Below are 23,248 nucleotides of genomic sequence, written 5' to 3' on the forward strand. Positions count from 1 at the left end.
TGTCGACTAAAAAGACACAATTTTGGGGAGTGTCTACTGGAGGAAGAGGTGTCCTGGTTCTATATTTTTTCTTTCAAATGCCTCTGTCTAGTTTTCAACCAGAGAGCAAAAACCACAAGACCAACACTTCTTTTCTGCCTACTTGGCAGTATGTCCACAGCCAGCACTAGTGCTGTGTCACGGAAGTGCAAACAGGCATGGCTAGACCTGTCTGACCTAAGTGTCTCTTGTCTCTCTCTGTCTGGCTTTGCACATAATTAAATGTAGTCCTTTGTTTGAATTTCCTTTTTAGAATTCTGCTTGTCATTTACTAGTTCAATGATCTACTTGAGAAATGTCAGTCAGTCTACAGAATACAAATGACTACAACACGTCTTGAAATGCACTGTACTATTTTACGATCTTGAATCATGCCTTGGACTACAGTATGTACAATTCATATTTGTCCAGAAATGACTAAATTCACTATCGTCTGATGTTATGAACACGAAAAGCTGCAATAGTCTTTAACAAATACAGTACCAAAGTGACTATAAATGTCAAACATTCATTCATTATTATGGTTGCTTAAAGGGGCAATGTTAAACAATTCAATACTTTAGATTTCTTTGTCCGAGCTGTTGCACTGCAAAGAAAGAAACATTATCTCTGGCCTGTTAAACACTTTAAATCGTTTCCCTCTTCAGTTACATAAAGCCATCTGTTAGAGATTCAACCCTTCTGAAGATGATGTCAGACTGATTCTTCGTGTTATTTTCTTACCCCTCAGATTGGGCATGACTGTACGGGCTAGGTCGAAGGACTAACCATTCAGTCTGCCAGCCAGCAAGACAGCAGGGGGAAGGAGAAGGAGAGAGAAGCTGACCATCAGCCCGGTACCCTTGACCTTCGCTGGAGAAGATGGCGGAGCCAGACGAGGATAGAGACCAGGCAGGGAAGCTCTTTGAGAGCTTCATTCAGGCCTCCACATGCAAAGGAGCTTTACAGAGCTTCAACCTTTTGTGCAGGCAGCTGGATTTGGACCCTCTGGACCATGAGACCTTCTACAGCAGCCTGAAGGCCAAGCTCACCTCCTGGAGGGCCAAGGCTCTCTGGAGCAAGCTGGACAAAAGGACCTGCCACAAGGAGTACAGGAAAGGCCAGGCCTGCCTGGGCACCAAGGTAAGACTGAGAAACACCCCCATGCCATATTGTGGAGAAAGGTATTTTATTACTGTTGGTTATCACCAGCATCTGTTGCATGGAAGACAATGGACACGTGGACGTTTTTGTCTATGAGTGCACCACACCACATTCATATGAAACAAGACCTCTGAATGATAATTAAGGAAAGATATCAAATGTGAGTCACGGCCCATATATTTTCTTTTCTAAGGAATGTAACTGTATGTCTGTCTCATAAATCACGATGACACACACTCGTGGTTGATTCTCAGTGTGGTTTCTCAGATGTAATCAGCACTTTGTCTCACATCAGGAGGGCAGTGTCCCAGAGAGAAAGCCTGTGGCAGCGTTGTCACTTCAGACGGCACCTGTCCAGAGACATGAAATCAGCTCCTACGTGCCCCTAACTGCAGCTGGCACACATAAACAGCTGAGACAGTCTGTGGTCTCTGTACTGTATGAATGATAACACATTGGGCCACAGACACACACACACACACACACACACAGACAGTGAGAAACACACTGCACCCAGGCGCCTCCATATTTTTCTCCAATCAGATCGTTCTCTGAGGTATGAGTTTGCAGCTGGGCAGACTGCTGGTGCGTCACAAAGCTCTGCAGCAGCACTCTCCATCAGTCACCAGGGTGCTTTCATAGCACGCATCCTCAGACAGCGTCAGTCAACAAGAAGGATCATTATCCAAGGTTCCACTGCAGCCGTTCTTTATAGGCCCTTGCTAAAATCTTGGAACCCTGCCCAAAGTGTTATTAAAGTGTGTTTTAAGTGCTTTCAAATGAGCTACATTTTTATAAGTTCTCTCTGATACCAGTCATAAACCAACCACAAACACACACACACACACACTCACACACACACACACACACACACACACACACACACACACACACACACACACACACACACACACACACACACACACACACACACACACACACACACACACACACACACACACACAAACTTACAGTAGTTAGGTCCAGGTTGTAATGAAGTATTACAGTGCTTAATTTTCTTTATTCCTCTGCCAGATATTTTGGGGTTTTCTGCTGAAAAAAGTCACCCATCAAAGCAATAGCACACTGGTGGTTAGCATTAAGAGCATTAAGAAAATCTGTACCAATTTGTTTTTTTCACAGAACAGGATTCTGTGTTCTGTGAAAGCCTTCCTAAAAGGGAATTGATTGTTTTACTCTGCTTTCATCTTAAGTGTGTATTGAGTTGGGGATTAAGGTGTTAAAGAATCAACCAAGCTAACAACGCCCACAATGCAATGCAGCTACTCCCACGGCGAGAGAGTCTGTCTTGCTCGTCTGATTAACGACAGGGCACACCATCCTCCTGTACCACAGCCTGACGAATGATCTGTCTCTTCCTGGGGGAGAGAATGATCTAAGTGATGGTTTTCTGTTTGGTGAAGGTTCACAGTGAAAGATGTGACATCACTCTTTGCACAGAGCCTTAAAATGCCTGCTGGAACGGTAATCTGTGGAGGATATGAAGTCATCCATGTTTTATGACCTCATACAGCTGGCTGTAATGCCAATGACACACTTTTTATATGGCTTTAATAAGGAACAAAACAGGGTCCAATTTTTCATTACTTGACATTAACAAAACCCAGATTCACCACACAGATTGTGTGAGTATATACAGTACTGCACATACTGTATGTGCCAGAGCCCAATGACTGCCACTCAATACTATTGTTATGGGATAGTTGCTTGTAACTGAGATTGTAACGCCTAATGATACTATTAGTATCACTTCCCTGGTATCATTTACTTTAGCTCTTGTCTGGTGAGAGTCGAGACTTAGAATGAGGAGAGAGGTGGTCAAGAGGAAGACAGTTTTCCAGGGCGTAGTCGTTGGCCGATGGCAGATTTTATGGAAACTATTTGGATCAACAGTCCTGTGAGAGAGATCCTGACCCACGTTGGAGAGGACATTCACTACGGCAAAACACAACACAGACTCATTCCGCTGTACGTGTGTGTGTGAATGTGTGTGTGTGTGGGGCCCCACACAGATCATGAAATCACATTAGGATTATGACTTTATCAGATGACCAATAGAGCACTCTCACCAACTCTGACAGTTCTCCTGAAGGTGCGTAAAGTTTGGAATAGTTTAGCATTCATGAGACGTGTGTAGTCATAGGTGTTAAATCTCATTTCCCTCCGCTTATGTAAACTGAAAGACTCATAACGTTGACACATACATCATGCACGAGTCACATGGACAGGCTTCTTTCACTGTGTTATCGTTCAGCATGTTATTCTCTTTTTCATCGATCCCAAGACCTCGAGCGATCGAAAAAGACAAAAAACTGACAAATCCCACCAGGCGTAGGCTTGCATTCAACAATCCTGACTTCCTGACTGGGATCTTTTCCACCTGTAGCTCGTCACCTTCCAGATGAGCTCTCCTGTGTGGCAGCCTGTCCTCTCCACGGTTGTAAATCTCACCCTAAATGCCCCCTAATTGAAGTGTCATGAAGATTTCCATGCTTTGTATCCTCTCTGGACAACTGTGACATCCTGACAGATGCACCGATTTTGCCTTCATTATATGCTTTGATGCTGTGGAAAATCACCCCTCCACTGAGCGAACAGTCCTCCCTATACAGGCTCTGCTCCAGAGTGCTGCTCCAGACACTCAGCCCAGCAGATTCTGCTTGGTCTGTTTCCTACCAGACGGGCCCACGGCTGCATTTCTCCTGGTCTAATTCCCGTGCAGACCCACATGCCTGACTGCCAGGGTTGCCAGGTTTGTGCTGTGGCTCCCTCGGTGGTCCTCCTCACTTGATTGAGTACCTTAAGTCTGACGGTGTGACCCTCGACAGCGTGAGCTCCGGCCGGTCGCTGGCCAGGCCCAGCTTAGCGAGCCATCACATCGTGTCTACGGGCCCGGCGGCTCCACATACTCTGTTTGTTTAAGTCTGACGAGGCCAGGATCAGCATGTGTTCACCCTGAGCTCCACTCAGCCCTGTGATGGAGGGGGTTCCTGTCACTCAAACCCAACGACGGTTAGTAAGCTGCTAGCGCTGAGCTTACAAAGGCCACATCAACTGGGCATCAATTCTGACTGGTGAAAAGATAAACCGATAGGTTCACTGAATGTTTTTCCTTTCGATGAGACTTTTTTGTTTTTTAGCGCAGTCCATGCGTGGCACGGAATGTTGTTGCAGTGTCCCATGGTCATCAGTGGATGTGCTGGTACAGATTGAGTGCAAACATGCCGTGCTCACTTATCACCTTTCTAAACTTGTTTGACTTGGCTGTCTGTCCTCACTACAGGCACTTGACTGACATCTGAGCATGGCCCAGTTGCGGCCAATGATAAAACAAAGCAGAGGTGTAAGGTGGAGAAGGGTGGGGGGGGGGGGGGGGGGGGAGGGTGGAGCGGCTCTATGGCTTGCCGGGGGGGAGGTCACAGGTGGGAAACGGACAGGAAGTAGGTTTGTCCTGACTCAGCGTAGCTGGAGGGAGCCCTCCGGAAGACCTCCTGTCTATGATAACACTGCAAGAGCAGAGAAACATGCACCGGCCCGGACATCACCATAGAAACTCGGTGACAGGCTCTGATTATCCCCGTCAGGTTTGATAACACCTCCCTTTGTGGGACTGTGTGGTTGGGGATACATCTGAATAAATACTGCTCATGTTACTCTGCCTTTGAAACAAGGCATTGTTTATTCTTTCTTTCCCAGCCCCCCCCCCCCCCCCACACACACACACACTCCACCTTGACTGGCAGACAGCATAGGCCCTTCAGCGCACCTGGCACGTCCTGCTCTCCTTGCCTGTCCGCCTGCCCGCCTGTCTGCTCACACTGAAGAGCCCATCCACATTAATCAGCCTGCATGATGAAAAGAAGCAGGCCAGGCCTGTCCAGACAGAGCTGGCTCCGCCTGGGCTGAGCCAACACCTGAGAGCTGAATACCTCAGACCTCACCCCCTCCAGCCTCAGGCTTTAAACACCATGTTCCCCTCCTCCGATGATGACATGCTGCCCGCAGGCTAATCACACATGCAGAGTGGGAAAACAGATTGACCCGAAGCCCAGTTTTTATTTTCAATGTGGGGAGCAAAGGGCCTTTTATGGTGAGATGTGGGAGCTTGGCGGTTGGCACGGGCTGCTCTGTAAACAGCACCAACGGAGATGGCTCTACCAACTGAGCCCTAGAAAGAGAGACAGAGATGAAGAGAGGGAGGGGGGGAATAGAGAGAGAGAGAGAGCACCCCAGTCAGCATAAAGCTACACAAACACGATAATGCCCCGAAGCGGAGGCAGGGGGCTGAAACAAGATCGTGTCACAACATAGATGTGAGTGACACCTCCTGGGAGTTCCTGTGGCTCTTCACGCTGACACGCAGGGGGACAGGAAGTCCGTCCCGCTGTTCAAATACGTCGCCGGGCCGACAGATCTAGAGGACAAACCAGCCCCTCTACCGTTGGTCAAGAGGACTGGAAGGGTTGAAGGGGGTAGACGGGGGAAGGGACAGGGGCATTAGGCAGGAGAGGAACTGAAAGGCAGGAGACAGAGGTCAGACCGGGCCAGCAGGGTCTGGAATAGCTGAACGTGGCTAGATGAGTCCCTCAGGATGTGGATGGTGAAGTTATGGAAACAGGAAGCCGCCCAACTCGTTCGACACAGCAAGAGCCCCGGTCTGACTCAGGCGTAGTGTGGTGAGGAGATGGTACCCCTGCTGAATGATTCATCTCTACACACGCAACGCACACTCCCACATACACACGCGCGAAAATATCTTTTCATCTTCTCCAGAGGGCTGGATGAAGTCATGCTCTCACCACACATTCTCAGACGGATCCTGTAACCCAAAAAACTGACTTCATGCATATTTGAGTGAGCGAGATGTGTGAGTCATGGCTTTGATATGACTAGGCTGTAATTATGATTTAAGATTGAGGGTCTGGCACACGTTTTTGCAGCAAAATGGGTTGAGTAACAGTGAGGCAAGATACCGTGGCCATAAACATCCGTCCCAGGCACCCTGTCTGTTTACCCCAGGACACAGAGTAAACAAACTAGGACTAATCCTCTCATATATCATCTGCTTTAATAACCATGTGAAGTACGCAGGAATGCATCTACCTTGACTGTGATTTACGATTATTGTATAACCATATATATATAAAATGTGTCATACTATTGTGCTAACAATTCAGTTCTTGTTTTATATGTTGCAATGCTCTTTCCTAATATACAGTATGATATGAGTTTGAGAGTCCAATATGTGCCAGTTATATAAGTTGTCAGTGTATCATCGTGACTACAGTGTTGTCCCATTGACTCTAACTCTCTCCATGGGTCTGTCTGTCCCAGTGCCTCATCATCGGTGGAGGCCCCTGTGGCCTGAGGACGGCCATCGAGCTGGCCCTGCTGGGGGCCAAGGTGGTGGTCATCGAGAAAAGGGACACGTTCTCCAGGAACAACGTTCTCCACCTGTGGCCCTACACCATCCATGACCTCCGCGGCCTCGGGGCCAAGAAGTTCTACGGCAAGTTCTGTGCAGGGGCCATAGACCACATCAGTGAGTACTGACCGCACCATACTGTAGATCTAGGGTTAACAATCTGCATGGATCCCATTATATGAGCTGTGCTGTGTATGTTTTGCTAGTCTCATATAATGTACTTTGACATTGTTCCCCATTCATCAATAATCGTACATTTAATACTTATATTTCTCCTGGCGAATAAGACTAGCATATGTGTGCTGTTGCTTATAACTCCCTCCCTTAGCTACCCTTTGCCAGCGTAAGTGCTTGTGGTGTGTCTATAATGTCAAGGTTGTGAGGTAGCATGACTGACTCTGCCACTTGCTCCCCGCTGCTGGGATACAAAGCTCCAGCGCTGCCAAGTGCTGCCGCTAAAAGCTTTAGCTTTAGCTGCCGCTAAAAATCATTCTTCAGCTCTCAAGTGTTTATGTCAGACCAAAGGCAAGGTGTACGTGTCTGAATCTTTTTGAATGCAGTAATGTCTGTGTCTGTGTCTGCCATATTTGTGCACTGAACACCAGTGATTATCGATTCACCTGTGTATGTGTGTGTATGTCTCTGTGTGTGTGTGTGTATGTCTCTGTGTGTGTGTGTGTGTCTCTGTGTGTGTGTGTGTTTCTCAGGTATTCGTCAGCTCCAGCTCATGTTGCTGAAGATCGCCCTGCTTGTAGCTGTGGAGTTCCATGTCAATGTGGAGTTTGTCAAACTGCTGGAGCCTCCAGAAGACCAGGAGAATGCAGGTACCCACCACCCACTCACCGAACCCCCGTCCTGAATGTATGTACCTCCAACACAACGCTAATTCAGCGGCTTAACTTTAGGCAGTACTGGGTCTGCAACGGAATGTTGTTGGGAAACCTCAGCAGTGCACCTGACGGTCTTGGGGGCCTGCTTCTGGAGCACTTAGCTTGGCAGTTATATGGCTGCGGAGAGGATCCGAGCAGCCCCGTACCTCCTCCCACACCACAACCCTGTCCTCTGTCTAATGTCAGGCCTCAGGGCTACTTAGGCTGGGGGAAACAGAACCTGTTTAAACAGATCCTACAGTAGCTCCCCCTCGCACCGCAGGGCCGTTTACCGACTAAACTTGACAAGCAGAGTTAAAAGCAGCTCGGAAGGGTTGGCAATTAAGTAACTCATTTCTTATTTGAATTTCCATGTAAATAATAGGCTTATCTGAATGGCTTCATTGTCTGTATTCAGCTGTAGATGTTTAGTTAGTCAGCTGTAGATGTTTAGGGAGTCAGGTGGCTGAGCGGTTAGGGAATCGGGCTAGTAATCTGAAGGTTGCTGGTTCGATTCCTGGCCATGCCAAATGACGTTGTGTCCTTGGGCAAGGCACTTCACCCTACTTACTTCGGGGGAATGTCCCTGTACTCACTGTAAGTCGCTCTGGATAAGAGTGTCTGCTAAATGACTAAATGTAAATGTACCCTTCCCCAATGCTAAGGCTACATGTATATGTTATGGCTTCTTAGCACAGTTTAATTAGCAAATGGGCCTGCTGGCTTTGGTTAAGAGTTGGATCCAAATTCTGGGTGTAGAGGCTAATAAGGAGCTGATTTGTTGGCGTGATTAGAAATGTTTCCTGCGACAGGAGCACAATGCAGCCGTGCTTCAAGATGCGGGTGCTCTGTTATGCTGGTGTGGAGATGCGGCGCCTGGCTCAAACACTTCCTATCTGAAGTGCCTCTCCACTTGACCCTGTTTTCCCTGGGGCTTGGCTGATTGGACTCCCACGTGTAAAGTTCAGGAGTCGACCCATGTGGTCTCGCTCTTCAAAAACAACTTCAGGGCACTGATAAAAAAACAAGAGGCAAACCTAAATATGGAAACAGAATTTGCTCCTCTCTCTGGGCTTGTGACGGCTCACTGCGTCCTTGACACGTTTTTCACATGGTGACATTGCACGGTAGCCTCTCAGTTAGGCTGATAGTATGCGCCTAACTGCACGTCACTTCAGACACACACATTTAATCCACTGCATGTTGAAAATGATTAACACATTGAGCTCTTGAACAGTCCCTCAACAGTTAGCCTATGTAGTACAGTGGCTCTGAGTGGAATGACCACACCAGTAATAAAGAATCCCGGTTCGAATCTGCCTGGGAAATTCCTGAATGTTCTCCCCTCTCTCTCTCACTAATGTTTATTATCACTCTGCACCATCTCCTTCCAAAGAAGCAGAAATGCCCTTTGTCAGTATAAACCTTAGTCAACAACACCCAGTGTCTCTGTGCTGTTCACATAAGCATTCTCTCCCAAAAATAACAACCCAAAACAACAACTGAGTCAATATTGTGTCTGTTTACTTGTCCTACCTCTCTCTCTATCTCTTCTGGGGTCAACCTGTTCACATACTGATAACTCTGCTGTAAATGTTTACATGGACATGTCCTGACTGCCTCCCCTCCCTTCTCCTCTCCTCCCCTCTTCTCTCCTCTCCTCTCTGTTGCAGGGCCAGGATGGAGGGCAGAGATCCGTCCAGCTGATCATCCTGTGGCTGACTTTGACTTTGACGTGGTGGTGGGGGCTGATGGCCGCAGGAATACTCTGGAAGGTGTGAATAGTCCAACACTTGTCATCAGTCTCTTTGCACAGTATCAGCGGTCTCCTTCAAAGTCACAACCTCAGACTGACAATGGCGTCTGTCAGAGAACGACTGGAGGAGGGTCTGAGTTTACAAACATGTCCTCTGTCCAGAGTTAGCTTCACGCCAACTGCATCTGCGCATACAGTGCATATGTCGTAAAACTACAAAACCCCTATGCTATTCAAAGAGTATGTTTTGGTTTATGGCTCATGTCAGATAAACTCCAGGGCAGGATTCTCATATTAATCTTTGTCTGGATAACTGCTTGACTGTAGTAACTAAGAGAAACGTTGATTTTCTTTGGCTGCACCTTTTGGCTCTGCAAACCATTAATTTGAAATGCATTGTCTCATTCAAGAATGTTACAAAGCCATAAAAATCAAGCTGGCCTCTGTAAAGCGATACCCCATGATGTCATTGAACTCCCTTGGAGGTTAAACATGAAATCACCACAACACCGCACCTAAATAAAGGAGTGTTGAGCGGAGCAGAGCTGGGGCCTGGTGCAGTCATCTGGATGAAGTTCAACAGTTGATGTTGGACTCTCTCTGAAGCGCCTGTCATCTCCTCACCAACTCAACTCGGATGCTTATTCCTAAAAAGGGCATTTTCAGTCTCTAAACAACAAAACGTTTAGCTCATGGTAGCATTACCCCAAAAACGGAGGAAACATTTATTTTTATTTGTTCTCGTACGGCTATCACGGCCCGACTGGGAAGAGGGTTAAATATATCCCGATGTGCAGCCAGCTATTCATTTAGAGGAACACAGCTGCATTTGCGCCAAGTTGGTGTCCTGACCGAGGGGGGAGGGGGGAAAGGGACAGGGGGGAGGGGACAGGGGGACTGGGAGGGGGACTGGGAGGGGGGAGGGGTACGAGGGTGGGTGGAGGGCTGATACCCAAGTGAATTTGAATGTGACAGTAATGGAACAGAAGCTGGCGTGCATGCAAATGCAGTGTCCTCCTAAAAGCACCTCTCACAGCCTCATGCATTATTTTATAGGAATAGAGAATGAGGCAGAGGCCAAAAGTATTAAAACATTCGTCCTCCTCTCCTCCCTGCAGTCACAGTGGGTGGGGTTGGGGGGAGGGGGGGGGGTTGGAATAATTTCTCACTCAGGGTCTTAGTGGAGCCCCATCCCCTCCACCTCCACAGGACTGTGTCAGCTTGGGAACATGTGGCTTGTGTGTGCCCCGGCCTGGGATTGGACGGCTTTATCAGGCTCATGGTGCTTTGCTCAAGGCTTTGACGCCACAGAGAGACTTGTAAAAAATTAGATCACCGTATTCTTTTCCACAAAGACAAGATTTATGTCATTTAAAATGTAAGACAGAGTTTCCATAAAACCCTAATTGTGAGTGTAACAGCATTGAGAGTCCAGATGTGTCAAGGCTGGCTGTGAAATCTGGAGGCTTTGCTTGAGTCTATTTTAGGGCTTGCTGAGTTATGGTTGCACTTGGATATGACCCAGAAAATGTATATTAAATGAAGCTCTAAATATTTTGCAGCTTTGCCGTAACAAAAAGTTTTTAGGGTCAGTTAGAGGATTGTGATAAACTTGATGAACCTATTTTATACCTATTTGAATATTTGTGTCGAGGAATCATAAGCCTCAAGTGTCATTCAACATTTGCCTATGACAAAAAGGCAACCATTGGCAGCAAAACTCTCCCAATTTCAAACTCAGGAAACAAGCAGACTTGCCAAACAAATACACCTGACAGCAGTGGTATTCTCACACGTCAAGTTGTGAAAGTGAATCAACCCAGCAGACATATTTATTGCATCATAACATTTTAGCACTGACCCTCACTCTCACTCTAGGGCTTTTGTTTCCTTGGTGATATAAACAGGCTCACCTCAGCGACTAGCTGCCCTGATCCTAAAATAACTGTCCTGTGATTACGTTTGAGCGATAGATTTCCTCTGAATTAGTAGGTCTCTCCTCTCTGCTCCTCTGCTGGAAGAGTAACATTTATCTTTTGTTCTTGCGCTCTCTCTCTCTCTCTCTCTCTCTCTCTCTCTCTCTCTCTCTCTCTCTCTCTCTCTCTCTCTCTCTCTCTCTCTCTCTCTCTCTCTCTCTCTCTCTCTCTCTCTCTCTCTCTCTCTCTCTCAGGCTTCAAAAGGAAAGAGTTCCGGGGTAAGCTGGCTATTGCCATCACTGCCAACTTTATCAACAGGAATACCACAGCCGAGGCCAAAGTAGAGGAGATCAGTGGGGTGGCTTTCATCTTCAACCAGAAATTCTTCCATGACCTTAAAGAGGAGACAGGTGGGCATGAGACCATACACCCCCCCCCCCCCCACACACACACACACATATATATATGCACATCTTACACCACACACCACATTTAGATTAGAGGAGGAACAGACAACCCTCAAATATGGCTGCCATCTACAACAACAGTGCACACCAAAAATGTCTTTTTGACCTTGTCCTCCACATGGCCGCATTGGACTTAGTGACTGCTTTGTTACAGGTGTTGACTTGGAGAACATTGTGTACTACAAGGACAAAACTCATTACTTTGTCATGACAGCGAAAAAACAGAGTCTCCTGGACAAGGGAGTCATCATTCATGTAAGTTGAAAGAGGGAAACTGGAAGGGAGACAGGGAGGGGGACAGAGAGAGAGAGACAGAGAGAGACAGAGAGAGGGGGAGAGAGAGAGAGGGGGGGGGGGGAGAGAGAGAGGGAGATTTAAGCTGATGGTCTGCCAGCTGCATATTCTGGGCCCAGGCACCAACACAGTGAGGAAAGTTAAGTGTTATAAACATCCCCAAAAGAGACCATATTTCACTGGCTCATAAATCCTCTCCAACTCAAACTCTCCACACTTTCACACACTTTATACTGGCATGCATTTTGCGTGAGTGAAGCCATGAATTCATTCAGAGAAGTTTCACACTGCTATCGAATGTTGCCGCTAAAGATTCCAGGCTGAAATACTTTAGAACGAGGCTGAACCATTCTTCATGGGCCTTCAGTATCATTGTCAGATCTCCCTCCGGCTCCACATTCAGTCCGGCACAATTCTTTTCCGGTCTGAAGAAAAGGACTGTGCGTGTCGCAGAATAACGTGACTGGGGCTTCTGGGTAAACACTTTGGATGTGTATTTATTCGCACATTTCCCCTGGCTTTGTGCTGCTTTCCAGGACTACATCGACACAGAGATGCTGCTGAGCAGCGAGAATGTCAACCAGGAAGCTCTGCTGGGCTACGCCCGCGAGGCTGCCGACTTCGGCACCAACTACCAGCTGCCTACGCTGGACTACGCTATGAACCACTGCGGTCAGCCCGACGTGGCCATGTTCGACTTCACCAGCATGTACGCCTCGGAGAACGCTGCGCAGGTCAGGGATCGCTTTGGGCATCAGCTCCTGGTGACTCTTGTTGGAGACAGCCTGCTGGAAGTGAGGACACAAACACACACACACACACACACTGTGTGTGGTTGTAAATCAATATAATTTCCCTTTGGTGTGCTTGTTTGGTCATTGTGATGTTGTTGTGTGCGTTCAGCCTTTCTGGCCAATGGGGACGGGCTGTGCGAGGGGCTTCTTGGCTGCCTTTGACACGGCTTGGATGGTGAAGAGCTGGGCTCAGGGCAGGTCCCCTCTGGAAGTCCTGGCAGAGAGGTCAGCAGGAACATACAGACACACACATACATGCACAAGTTCAAATTCAAATTCATATGTATTGCCATTCCCAATGTGTACAATTATGTTGGGCGTCGACAGGGAGAGTTTATACCGGTTGCTGCCACAGACGACACCGGAAAACATTGCTAAGAACTTTGAGCAGTACACCTTAGACCCCGGAACCCGCTACCCGAACCTCAACTCCTCCTGTGTCAGGCCACACCAGGTAACTGCAAAACAGCAGTGTGTCTTCAGAGAAGACAGCAGTGTCTGTTGCCCTCCCTGCCAAGTTAACCGACATAAACTGTGATGATGCATCGTTCTGTGGGTTTCCCACAAACAAAAGAAAGAATAGAGTGTGGTATTTCCCCTCTCATGTGACTTTCTGTTGTCTCGCAGGTGCGTCACCTGTACCTCAACGGTGAGCTCAAGTCCTGTTCTCTGGAGCGCGCAGCCACGATTCGACGGCCCGTAAATCTGGCCAGGAGAGGTAAACCACAAAACCCACGCTGACAGATAGCTTAGATGCTATCGTGAGCCCACGTGACTGCATTACTCATGCAGCCGCTGTTCAACAGTCAGGCAGAGGAGGATTAAGCTATTCACTGAATGGCTTTGCTTGTGTTAGCTGCTGGTGACAGTCCTCCACAGAGCACCAGAGGCCCACGGTACTCTATTCCCAGACTGCTTGCTCTCCTTACTAACAGAAGTGTCAGACACAGAGAAGGGGGCGCAGAGCTAATGTCTGTCTGGGGACTAAGTCACCGTCTGTGGTTTGTTTTCACTCGTGGACTCCTGGTGAGGCTGGAGCTGTCAGGTGGGACTCAGTGGGCCGTGAACAGGCTCATATACTGTAACAAAGATATCTTCCCACACTCTACTGGACTTGGTGTACATACGTGTCTTGAGAATGACCCTGAGTTCACACTCAATGTCCAGCTTCATTACTTTCAGGCTGAGGTTGAATGTTCTGTGAGAATGTGGGTTCCTGTGCCTCAGAAAGGAAAACATTGCTACTTTAAGTACACAGAGAGGCGATACGACTTAGGATGTATTCAGATGCTAGACCAAACACAGTCTGTTTGGTTTTGTTTAAGAGACTGTTAGAGGTATGGGTCAGGTTGAAGATTAGCCGTGGAGAATTTCATACAGTAATTTGATCTTGTGTGTCTTGTCTTTAAGAACCGGCAGTTCTAGACGTGTTTTCAATGTATATATCTTGGCATATCTTTGGCAGGCAGTGTATACACCATTTTATAGAACAGTGGCTGCTGTGACCCAAACATGGGCTCAACATGCTCTAACGGAGTCTGCATACCACTACCTCTACTTCACCTCACGTCCTATCTGTCTTCTCCGCGACTTATCACTCGCGTCACCCGGTGTCCCTGGAACAGCGCACGCACACATCCCCTCCCGTTCATCTTGCTTGAGTTGACAGACCTCCACTCTTTGTAATCCTTTGATGTCCTCCCCTTTGCTTGAATCCATTCGAGAGAGCTCTGACATCGTACGTTTCCTGGTCTCCCTCTGCAGAGTCAGAGATCAGGCCGGGACGACTGCTGACATGGTGTCAGAAACAGACAGAAGGCTACCGGAACGTGGAGGTGACGGACCTGAGCTCCTCCTGGAGTACTGGCATGAGCCTGTGTGCCCTCATCCACAGGGTCAGGCCACAGCTCATGTACGTGTACAGTAAGACACCGTTGCCATGCAACTACACTGTTAAATAGGTCTGACAAGTCTTCTGCAAGTCACGGCAAATGACCCCAGAACTTTGCCTGTTGGCTCCTCATAAATCACTTGCTTCCCTGTGTCTCACTATGCAATGTAACACTTACATAAATAGAAAGGCCCTCTCATAAATGTCTATGTACTCTAGTGATTGGTATCCTTGTTGTGCATGAGACAAATATTTCCATGGTTCTACCACACACCCATATTGTAAAGTATATCACTCTGAAAAAAAGAAAATGTAACTAGGTACAGCGAAAATTATTCCTGACACTGACCTATTCAGGCCCGTGTATGTTCTTCTGGCCTGTCTGCACAGGCCCCCAACCCTTTTCTTACAGCCTGACTTGAGAGTAAATATAGGCAGTTACCTGTGAATGACTCTTGACCTTTTTCCAGAATCTTTTTCTTTCTTTCCTTACCTCTCTCTTTCTCTCCCTTTCTTTCTCTTTCTCTCTGTTTTTACTCAGTTTCTACTACTAACGATAGATTTTCTAAAGCAGAGCACACATCATCACAAATAGTTTAAACCCAAACCCTTTCATAGAAACACTTGAGAATGTGGATGGGAGAGTTTGGACAACATAAACCTGTATGACATTACACACTGGCTCCTTATCTAGGGCAGTTTGTTATTTTTGTCATGTGTGATGTCTTGGCCCTATCCGTGGTGAAAACTGGGCTGGGTTTGCACTGGTGAATGGAATCTTTGCTGATAACTGCATAGCTTCCCACAGGCCCGTGCCTAGTAACCAATTGTGTTTCCCTGTAACATAACCACAACATCCTGCCATATCACACTTTTTCATTTGATAGCCTTTTCCAGAAGCTGTCTCTGACTCCTGCTGATGTCTCCTTATATATTCACCAGAGACTTTGATTCTCTCAACGTGGAGGACGTGGCAGAGAATCTCCAGCTGGCCTTCGACGTCGCGGAGCGAGAGTTTGGGGTCCGGCCGTTCACTTCTGGAAAACTGCTGGCTGGTGGCCAGGAGATAGACAAGCCAAGCATGGTCTTCTACCTGTCCAAGTTCTACGAGTTGTTCAGGGGTACACCCCTACCTGCCTCAGGTAGAACACACTGCACACACCTCCTGCCTATAGGTCCCAACACTCAGACTTCCACAGACCTCAAACACTTTATGACTGTTGTCTGGCCCCACCTCCACTATGTGGGCTGTGTTTCTGTAGGCGCCTCAGTTTCTCACTGGATAGTGTTTCAATAGCTACGGGCCATTTCATCTCCATACACAACAATCCTCAGCGCTTTTCTCCCTTCTTTGTTTCTTGGGTGACCCCTCAGCTTTCTCTGGAAAGATCTATGTCTTCCTAAAGACACTTTAGGAAAAGAGTGAAAAAGAGTCGGGTATACGATTTCAACTGGCTTCCTGTTAACGTGGTCTGTGTTGCACAACCCTATCTGGGCTGTCTGGCATGAGAGGAATGCACATCTTCCCTAGCCGAGCAGGTTACTGCATCTCACACAGTGTCCCTGGGTCTGGAAGATGCCTTTGGATAGCTCCATGTCTTTTCAGCCCTGCCACGTGCCATAGAAGCTTAGTTTCATCTACATGACTGGGACTGGGAGACAGGTCACCTGACATCCATCAGCCAGTCTGGTAGCCAAATGGCCCAATGATGATGGAGCACTATGGTTTTATATTACTGGTTTTGTTGTGTGTAATCCTCTGACATCCAGCAACAGGTGAAGTCTTTAGAAAGAGAGATTACTGACTTGCGTAAGAGTTATTTATTTATTAGTAGCAATTCTCTAGAAAAACAGATGCTCTGGCCTTGCGTTGGGTTTTTCCTGTGCAGTAATAGTAGATGTCTGTTCAAGGTTAAGTAAAAACACACTGGCCATCGGTTTTATTGGGGATATAATAGCTGAACACTACGGAAAATATTCTAACCTTACGCGGCCATGTGTTTTATTGCAGATTCTAAAGGGGCTGATGAAAACACGGAAGACCTTCCTTCAAAGGCAGTGCACGGTTTTAACAAGGCCCTGAACTTCACCCTGCCAAGGAAACGGGTGCCCAAGGTAACCCCTTCCAATGTCTGTCTGCCATGAGGTATACTGAATCCCCACAGTCTGTTTATGCCCTTAAAAACCTGTTACCTTTAACTTTTGGAAGTACATGATAACTGTTTATAGTGAACCATGATTTTTCATAGCTTTCATGAGATGGGCTGTCCTACATTTACATTTAGTCATTTAGCAGACGCTCTTATCCAGAGCGACTTACAGTAAGTACGGGGACATTCTCCCCGAGGCAAGTAGGGTGAAGTGCCTTGCCCAAGGACACAACGTCAGTTGGCATGACCGGGAATCGAACTGGCAACCTTCGGATTACTAGCCCGGCTCCCTCACCACTCAGCCAACTGACTCCCCCTGTCCTCCATTACGTCAATTTCATGTTGAATATGATTTTACTCTCAGTACACTCTGAAAGATTCACGTTCTTTGGCCTGTGCACTCCTCCCAGGACGATAAGAAGCTGGAGGATACTGATCCCACCAAGAGGAGACGGAAAGTGGGCAGTTACCTGGAAGAGGTAGGGTCCCAGCAAACCACCAAGCTTCTGAGAAACACAATGAAGCGCCTCTCTGCATGGCTAAATGGCTGACTGGTAATGTTCGCCAACCTAACCTCCCCTCTCGCTGCCCCATGGCAGGCCACCCTCTCCAGCCAGAGTGGCTCTTCAGGCGGGGAGGGCAGGGAGCCCAAGGAGAACAAGGTGCGCTCCATGGCCACGCAGCTCCTGGCCAAATTTGAAGAGAGCAACCCCAGCTGCAACCTCCGCAGACAGGTGAGCACCTCCAGGAGACCCCCCTCTGCCTCCTCACCTGCCCCTGCCCTCTCTGGAGCTGGATGAGGGAACAGGGAGGAGCCAGTGTCCTACCTATCCAGCATTACTTGATCCGTCACCTTGACGTGTGACTGGTTGTGGTCTCTTCCTTTTCCTTGCTGTGTTCTGTACCCAGGGCTCCACTAGTAACCTTTGTCTGTCATTTCCTTTCCCTTTTCCACACCCTTTGAGCTGCCTTTCTCTGTTCACCTTTTTCATCTTCTGCTGGGACTAACACGCACATCAGTCTGAGAGTGTGTTGGGGTCTGGGAGGAGTCCTCGGCCGCGTTCTCTGGACATGACTGAAACGCCACGCTTCATCAACCTTGCCCAGCCCAGCCCACTTGCACCTCCCATTCAAAGACAGGTAGAGGACCAGAGCAGGCATAGACACTCACACACACACACACACACACACACACACACACACACACACACACACACACACACACACACACACACACACACACACACACACACACACATACACATACATTCTTAAGCAATCATCACTTAGTTGGAGTGTTTATCACCCCCTTTGTGTTTAGAATGTAATGTCACCTCTCTGAGAAGCAGCTTAAAGGGATAAAAGTTGAACACTGTGTGTAAATCACAGAACTATTCTCTCCAGATGTTAAACTAATGGAGCTTCTCATTGCTGGTTGTTTTTCTCATCAAGCTCCACCCTGAGTTAACTGGGAACCACGGCATTGCTCACATGCACTGTGTGTTTCCAGGGTTCGTCTGCAACCTGTGTCCAATATGTCAACTTGGTTAAGCTCCCACCCCATCATCGAACCAAGCCCCCACCACCCAGGCCTCCACCCAAACCCCAGCTCCAGCCCGAGCTCCAAGCCCAGCTTCAGTTGCAGCTCCAGCTTCTGTCCCAGCCCCAACCCCAGCTCCAGCCTCAACTCCCACTCCAACCACCATGCAAATCCCCCCCTAGCCCAAAACATGCTCTCAGGAAGATCCAAAAGGATGATAAGTCCAGGTCCCAGTCCCAGTCCAGGTCCCAGTCCCAGTCTGAACTAGAGAGTCCAGACTATCCAGGCTACTCTCCCTCCTGCCACTCCGCAGTGCTAGCCATGTCTAGAATGCTCCAACGCCTTCAGGAGGTGGAGGAGCAGATCACCCAGGTGAACAGCTGCTCTCTTCTCTTCTCCTTCCATCGGTCTCTCCTTTACAGACCTCTGCTCTGCTGTGTTGCTCTGCTCTTCTCTTCTCCTTCCATCGGTCTCTCCTTTACAGACCTCTGCTGTGTTGCTCTGCTTTTCTCTTCTCCTTCCATCGGTCTCTCCTTTACAGACCTCTGCTGTGTTGCTCTGCTTTTCTCTTCTCCTACCATCGGTCTCTTCTTTACAGACCTCTGCTCTGCTGTGTTGCTCTGCTCTCTTTCAAAACTCATAATTGTCACATAATCAGAATTGGATAAAGTGAAAAAAGGCAATGTTGATGTAATTACCATTATAATACATTGTAGAGCTGGATGATGTGGTCAGCTAGAGAAGTCAGTCAGCCAGTCCAACCAGACCACAATGGCCTTAGATCCTGGCACAGACTGAGATGCTGATTGGCCGGTCCAGTTCTCAGAGAAGACGGGTGCCAAGGCCAGGCTTATAGAGCCTCTCCTCACCTCCAAACTGCAGACAAAGCCTTTAAGTAGCCAATGGGCTGCCTTGGTGACACAAACCAGCCAATGGGTTGCCACAGATGGTCAGACCAGTAAATGGGCTTCTCTTGTGGCCTTGCTCTGTGCCAGGACTTTGTGTCTGTCTGAGTGTATCGCTCCAGAAACACATCCTGAATGAGAGTAGTCATCTCTGCCGGTGTGTGAAATGAGTGTAATATCAATAGATCCACCATTGTTCTCCGGCACACATCTCATTCGCTGCCTCAGTGGGACAGAAGGACAAAACACTACTCATTTGTACTGCACATGACGGCCCTCTTTTGTGGTTGATAACCTCCCTAATCACGAGAGCTGTGTACAGACCCAGTCATTGCCAGAGATTGCGTGGGTGTGCTCGGAGACCCGAGTGTCCAGCACATCATTCTGATGTCTGTTCCTTGTTTCTTGGCGCCCCTGATGCCATGCAGAAGAAAGCGCAGACCCAGCATGCTAGAGAGTTTCTTAAAAAGAGTGTGAAGGAGAAAGCTGTCCATCTGAAGGCCTTGGTCTCAGGAGACCCCACCTCCACGCCTGAGGTATCTGGACTCCCCCTCCTGCCTGCATCCCACCTCCCTCACACAGTGTGTGTGTGTGTGTGTGTTGCACGTTTTTGGCATAACTAAAGCTGTCCATGGTTTATTTCTTGCTCTGTGCTTGGTGTTATTCGCCATCCGTCATCCCGCTAAGCATGAGGCAGGCATTTTGTAGGCTACCTGTCATGGTTGGAGCCAGGACTTTTAAGGAAATGTTGTTTAGGCCTTTGATCTTTGAGCCAGAGGCTGTGACTAACACAATGCAGTCCAGGTGATTTCAGGTTGTGCTGGGACACAATGTTCAGAATTATAAAAAAAATATTTGGCCCAATTTGCTGGAGTCAATAAAGGGGAGAGTATGTCATGGCTTTCAACAGAGCCTATTAAACAGTGTTACGCACTGTTAAAACACATGAGGCAATTGGTTGTCCAAGCAGAAATAATGAAATGAAATGGTTTCTCCTGGATCCAATACATTTTTCTATATTCCCTCTGAATCAGACCTCTCTTTCACCCTCTATTCTACAAACACTGTATTTGAGGACAGCCCTGGTAATTCACTTACCCCGGGTGTGTGCTCCGATTCAGACACTGTTGAAAGGTAGGGTGTTTTTTCTTTTCTCCTCACTGCGAGTGGATGGCTGATTTACTGCCCACAGGAGGAACAGTCATCATGCAAGGTGTCCAGTACTACTGCAGGATCTTAAGTTATTTCTGTGATTATTTTATTCTTGCATTTATTGTCTCGCTGTGCCTTTTTTATAATTATGTTATGTCCACTGTACTGTCCTGTCTGCAGTGTTGAATGTATCTGTTTTCAAGCTCTTAGTGCAGAACAAATTACCCTTGAGGCAATAAAGGTTTTCATTCATTCATCACACTGTACACTTCCAGAACAAAAACGCCAGGGTGTTTCCCCCTCTATTTTCCATTCTCAGAAATGCACCGTACATTAGGGTGCCATCTGAATAAAGAAGTAGGATCCTGAATGGGTAGCAGATTCGAATAGCTTTCATAACCACTGTTGGGGTTTCAGTTAGCTTGATCACGCATGCCCTCTTACTCTTTAACGATTCATCTACCTAAAGTGGTGTGTCCGTTTCCTGTCCCTGCATGCTCCTGATGGATGTGTTCTGCACAGGCCGATCCCTCTGCTCCGATCCCACCATCGCCTCCTCCCCCCTCTCCCAAAATCACTCGCCGTCTTAGACCCGACTTCACCCGTCTGTCCTTCTCTCCTCCTCCCACCTCATCCTCACCCTCACCCTCATCCTCTGTGCTTCATCAGCAGGTAACCATTTCCACACCATCTCACCTTCTGTGCCTCCATGCTAAGTGCTCCTTCCTTTCTGCATCTGCCCTGAATGAGCTGGACTATCACTAGAACTGTAATGTGGATTGACTCCTTTCTTCTCTTTTCTCCTACCTCTTGTGCTATCTGGACAGTCACAGGCCAGTAAATGTCAGGGACTCGATATGCAATTTAGTAAGAATGCAACACTGAGAGCTCCCTTGAATCAGTCACTTGTGGTGAGTGCTTCTTTTTGTGTGCTTACAAACCAGAGCAATATATATATATAACATTTTCTACTAAATGCAGAGAAACCTAATGATGTCCCATCTCTCATTCTAAAACATAATCACAGGGTAATTAGAGATCTTTTAGATGTTGTTTTTTTAACATCTAATCTTTTTGTAGTTTTCCTATAATTGCACCTTTGATTGCATGTGACTTACAGTGGTGGAGTTAATAATATCGCCGTGATGTTGCTATTTCAGTGCAATAGCAGTGGCCCCACATATGTTTCCCAGAGTCAATACACGGCCATGCTCCAGCCTAAGAAGGAGCCTGTTTTTAATCCCCTCAAACAGGTATTCTACCCACTGCCCCACTTGCCTGCCAACGTAACAAATACTACCCTCTTAATTACAAAGTACACATATAGACATAACCTGGCATGCCAGAAGCATGTGAGATTTGTTTTTAGCCCCTCTGATGTCATGTATTCAGTTTAGCTGATGCTTTTTCGTCCCTCTCCCTGTCAGTCTGGGGGGGGGGGTTATTCCTCTGGTGCTGCCCACATGGGGTTAGCTGCGGCCTCTCACCGTCCTCACGACCCCACCTGGAGACTCCAGACTGGCCCTCTGACCAGCCATAGCCAGAGACTTTACTCTTGTGCCTGGCCACGTGTTGGAACAGAGAATCTTATTTTGACGAGAGAACTTTGCTCATTTTCCAATAGTGCTGCACCCCGCCCCCCCCCCCCCCACACACACACACAATTATTGATGACATATTGCTAAATGATGGGAGCACATTAAGATTTAATTTAAGTATCTAAAGCACAGTGATACAGTAGGGCTTCTCCTTCATTTCTCGATTTCGCTTCCTGTTGTCACTGAGGAACTGTCTGTATTTTCATTCAACTTTTTTCCTGTCTCTCTGTCTCCTTCTCTTCCGCCCTGTGTCTTGCTCTGTGGTGAATCCTGCAGCGGACAGTTGGGAAGGTGTCTCTGGCCATAGGAGCCAGAGCTGAGGCTCTTGTCAGTCTTTATGATAACGACCACAGGCCTAAATCCTCCCTGTCCTCTCCCCCCTGCTCTCCTCCCTCCTCGCCCCTGACATCACCGGTAAGCAGGCTGGTCTAGGGGTGGGGCCCCTCTGACTGTGAAAGCCTGAAACAAAAGCCTTTACCTGGGCAGGGCGGGTTTATACGATATCCCAGAATTGAACTTTTACAACCCAGGATCAGATAAAGCAGCACGTCAGATACTTAGCATGAGGGATGAACTGGATAGCCTCACAGGAGTCTTATCTGACATGACTCAGGCAGGCTTGAATCACTGGGATGTTTCCTAACAGTGTTTTGTGATGTTACAGTAAGTCACTGTTTGTGCAGAGATTCTATCTGATCACTGGGTTGATACGAAACTACAGTCGACTGTGATTGCACCACCCACACCACAGTGGGTAGCCTCAGCCATGAAACTGTTTGAGAGGTTTAGATGGTAGAAGAGCTCTGTCATTATCTTCTCTGACTGTCCTGACCGTGCACTGACCTCCAGCTGTACTTTCCCAGGGTTCCTTGCGGCGGGAGTTCCCCCAGTCTGGAGACAAGTGTCACTTCTGTGAGCGGCGCGTTTACGTGGTGGAGCGGATCTCTGCTGAGGGGCTCTATTTCCACAGGGAATGCTTTCGCTGCGACACCTGTGGCTCGGCCCTGCGTCAGGGAGGCCATGCCTTTGACTCTGAGCAGGGTATGTCTGTGTCCCTTGGCCCTTTATGTTCATTGGTCAGTTAACTTGTCACTCAACTGTATCTCTTCTTGATTTTGCCCACCAGGAAAGCTGTACTGCAAACTACATTTCACTCAACGCAAAAATGGAATTATTAAACCGAGGACTTTCAATTCACACTCGGTAATCAATAACATTCAATAAACATTATTATCATGTAATTCTGAAGGAAATGTTATGCCTGTTATATATATATTAACGCCCCCCC

The 23,248-nt window shown here is 47.7% G+C and overlaps 1 protein-coding gene across 7 annotated transcripts in view; it reads left to right on the top strand.

The window, feature by feature from the left end:
* Positions 1-23,248, top strand: part of mical2a (microtubule associated monooxygenase, calponin and LIM domain containing 2a) — a 34,685-nt gene that overhangs the window by 8,735 nt on the left and 2,702 nt on the right. For 4 of the 7 annotated variants that reach the window (XM_067248540.1, XM_067248543.1, XM_067248544.1 and 1 more), the window contains exons 2-25: positions 770-1,161; positions 6,538-6,745; positions 7,336-7,452; positions 9,171-9,272; positions 11,424-11,579; positions 11,791-11,891; positions 12,467-12,724; positions 12,834-12,949; positions 13,052-13,178; positions 13,352-13,442; positions 14,489-14,636; positions 15,558-15,757; positions 16,627-16,730; positions 17,176-17,244; positions 17,365-17,499; positions 17,786-17,905; positions 18,276-18,677; positions 19,639-19,746; positions 20,885-21,034; positions 21,190-21,273; positions 21,523-21,615; positions 22,237-22,374; positions 22,824-23,001; positions 23,087-23,163. In XM_067248540.1, the coding sequence (XP_067104641.1) occupies positions 901-1,161; positions 6,538-6,745; positions 7,336-7,452; positions 9,171-9,272; positions 11,424-11,579; positions 11,791-11,891; positions 12,467-12,724; positions 12,834-12,949; positions 13,052-13,178; positions 13,352-13,442; positions 14,489-14,636; positions 15,558-15,757; positions 16,627-16,730; positions 17,176-17,244; positions 17,365-17,499; positions 17,786-17,905; positions 18,276-18,677; positions 19,639-19,746; positions 20,885-21,034; positions 21,190-21,273; positions 21,523-21,615; positions 22,237-22,374; positions 22,824-23,001; positions 23,087-23,163 (3,543 nt within the window). In that variant the 5' untranslated portion in view covers positions 770-900. The remainder of the gene's footprint in view (positions 1-769; positions 1,162-6,537; positions 6,746-7,335; positions 7,453-9,170; positions 9,273-11,423; positions 11,580-11,790; positions 11,892-12,466; positions 12,725-12,833; positions 12,950-13,051; positions 13,179-13,351; positions 13,443-14,488; positions 14,637-15,557; positions 15,758-16,626; positions 16,731-17,175; positions 17,245-17,364; positions 17,500-17,785; positions 17,906-18,275; positions 18,678-19,638; positions 19,747-20,884; positions 21,035-21,189; positions 21,274-21,522; positions 21,616-22,236; positions 22,375-22,823; positions 23,002-23,086; positions 23,164-23,248) is intronic. The other 3 variants (XM_067248542.1, XM_067248545.1, XM_067248546.1) reach the window with 3 other exon arrangements.

The sequence above is a fragment of the Osmerus mordax genome, chromosome 13, assembly GCF_038355195.1.
Source record: "Osmerus mordax isolate fOsmMor3 chromosome 13, fOsmMor3.pri, whole genome shotgun sequence".
NCBI classification, from domain to species: domain Eukaryota; kingdom Metazoa; phylum Chordata; class Actinopteri; order Osmeriformes; family Osmeridae; genus Osmerus; species Osmerus mordax.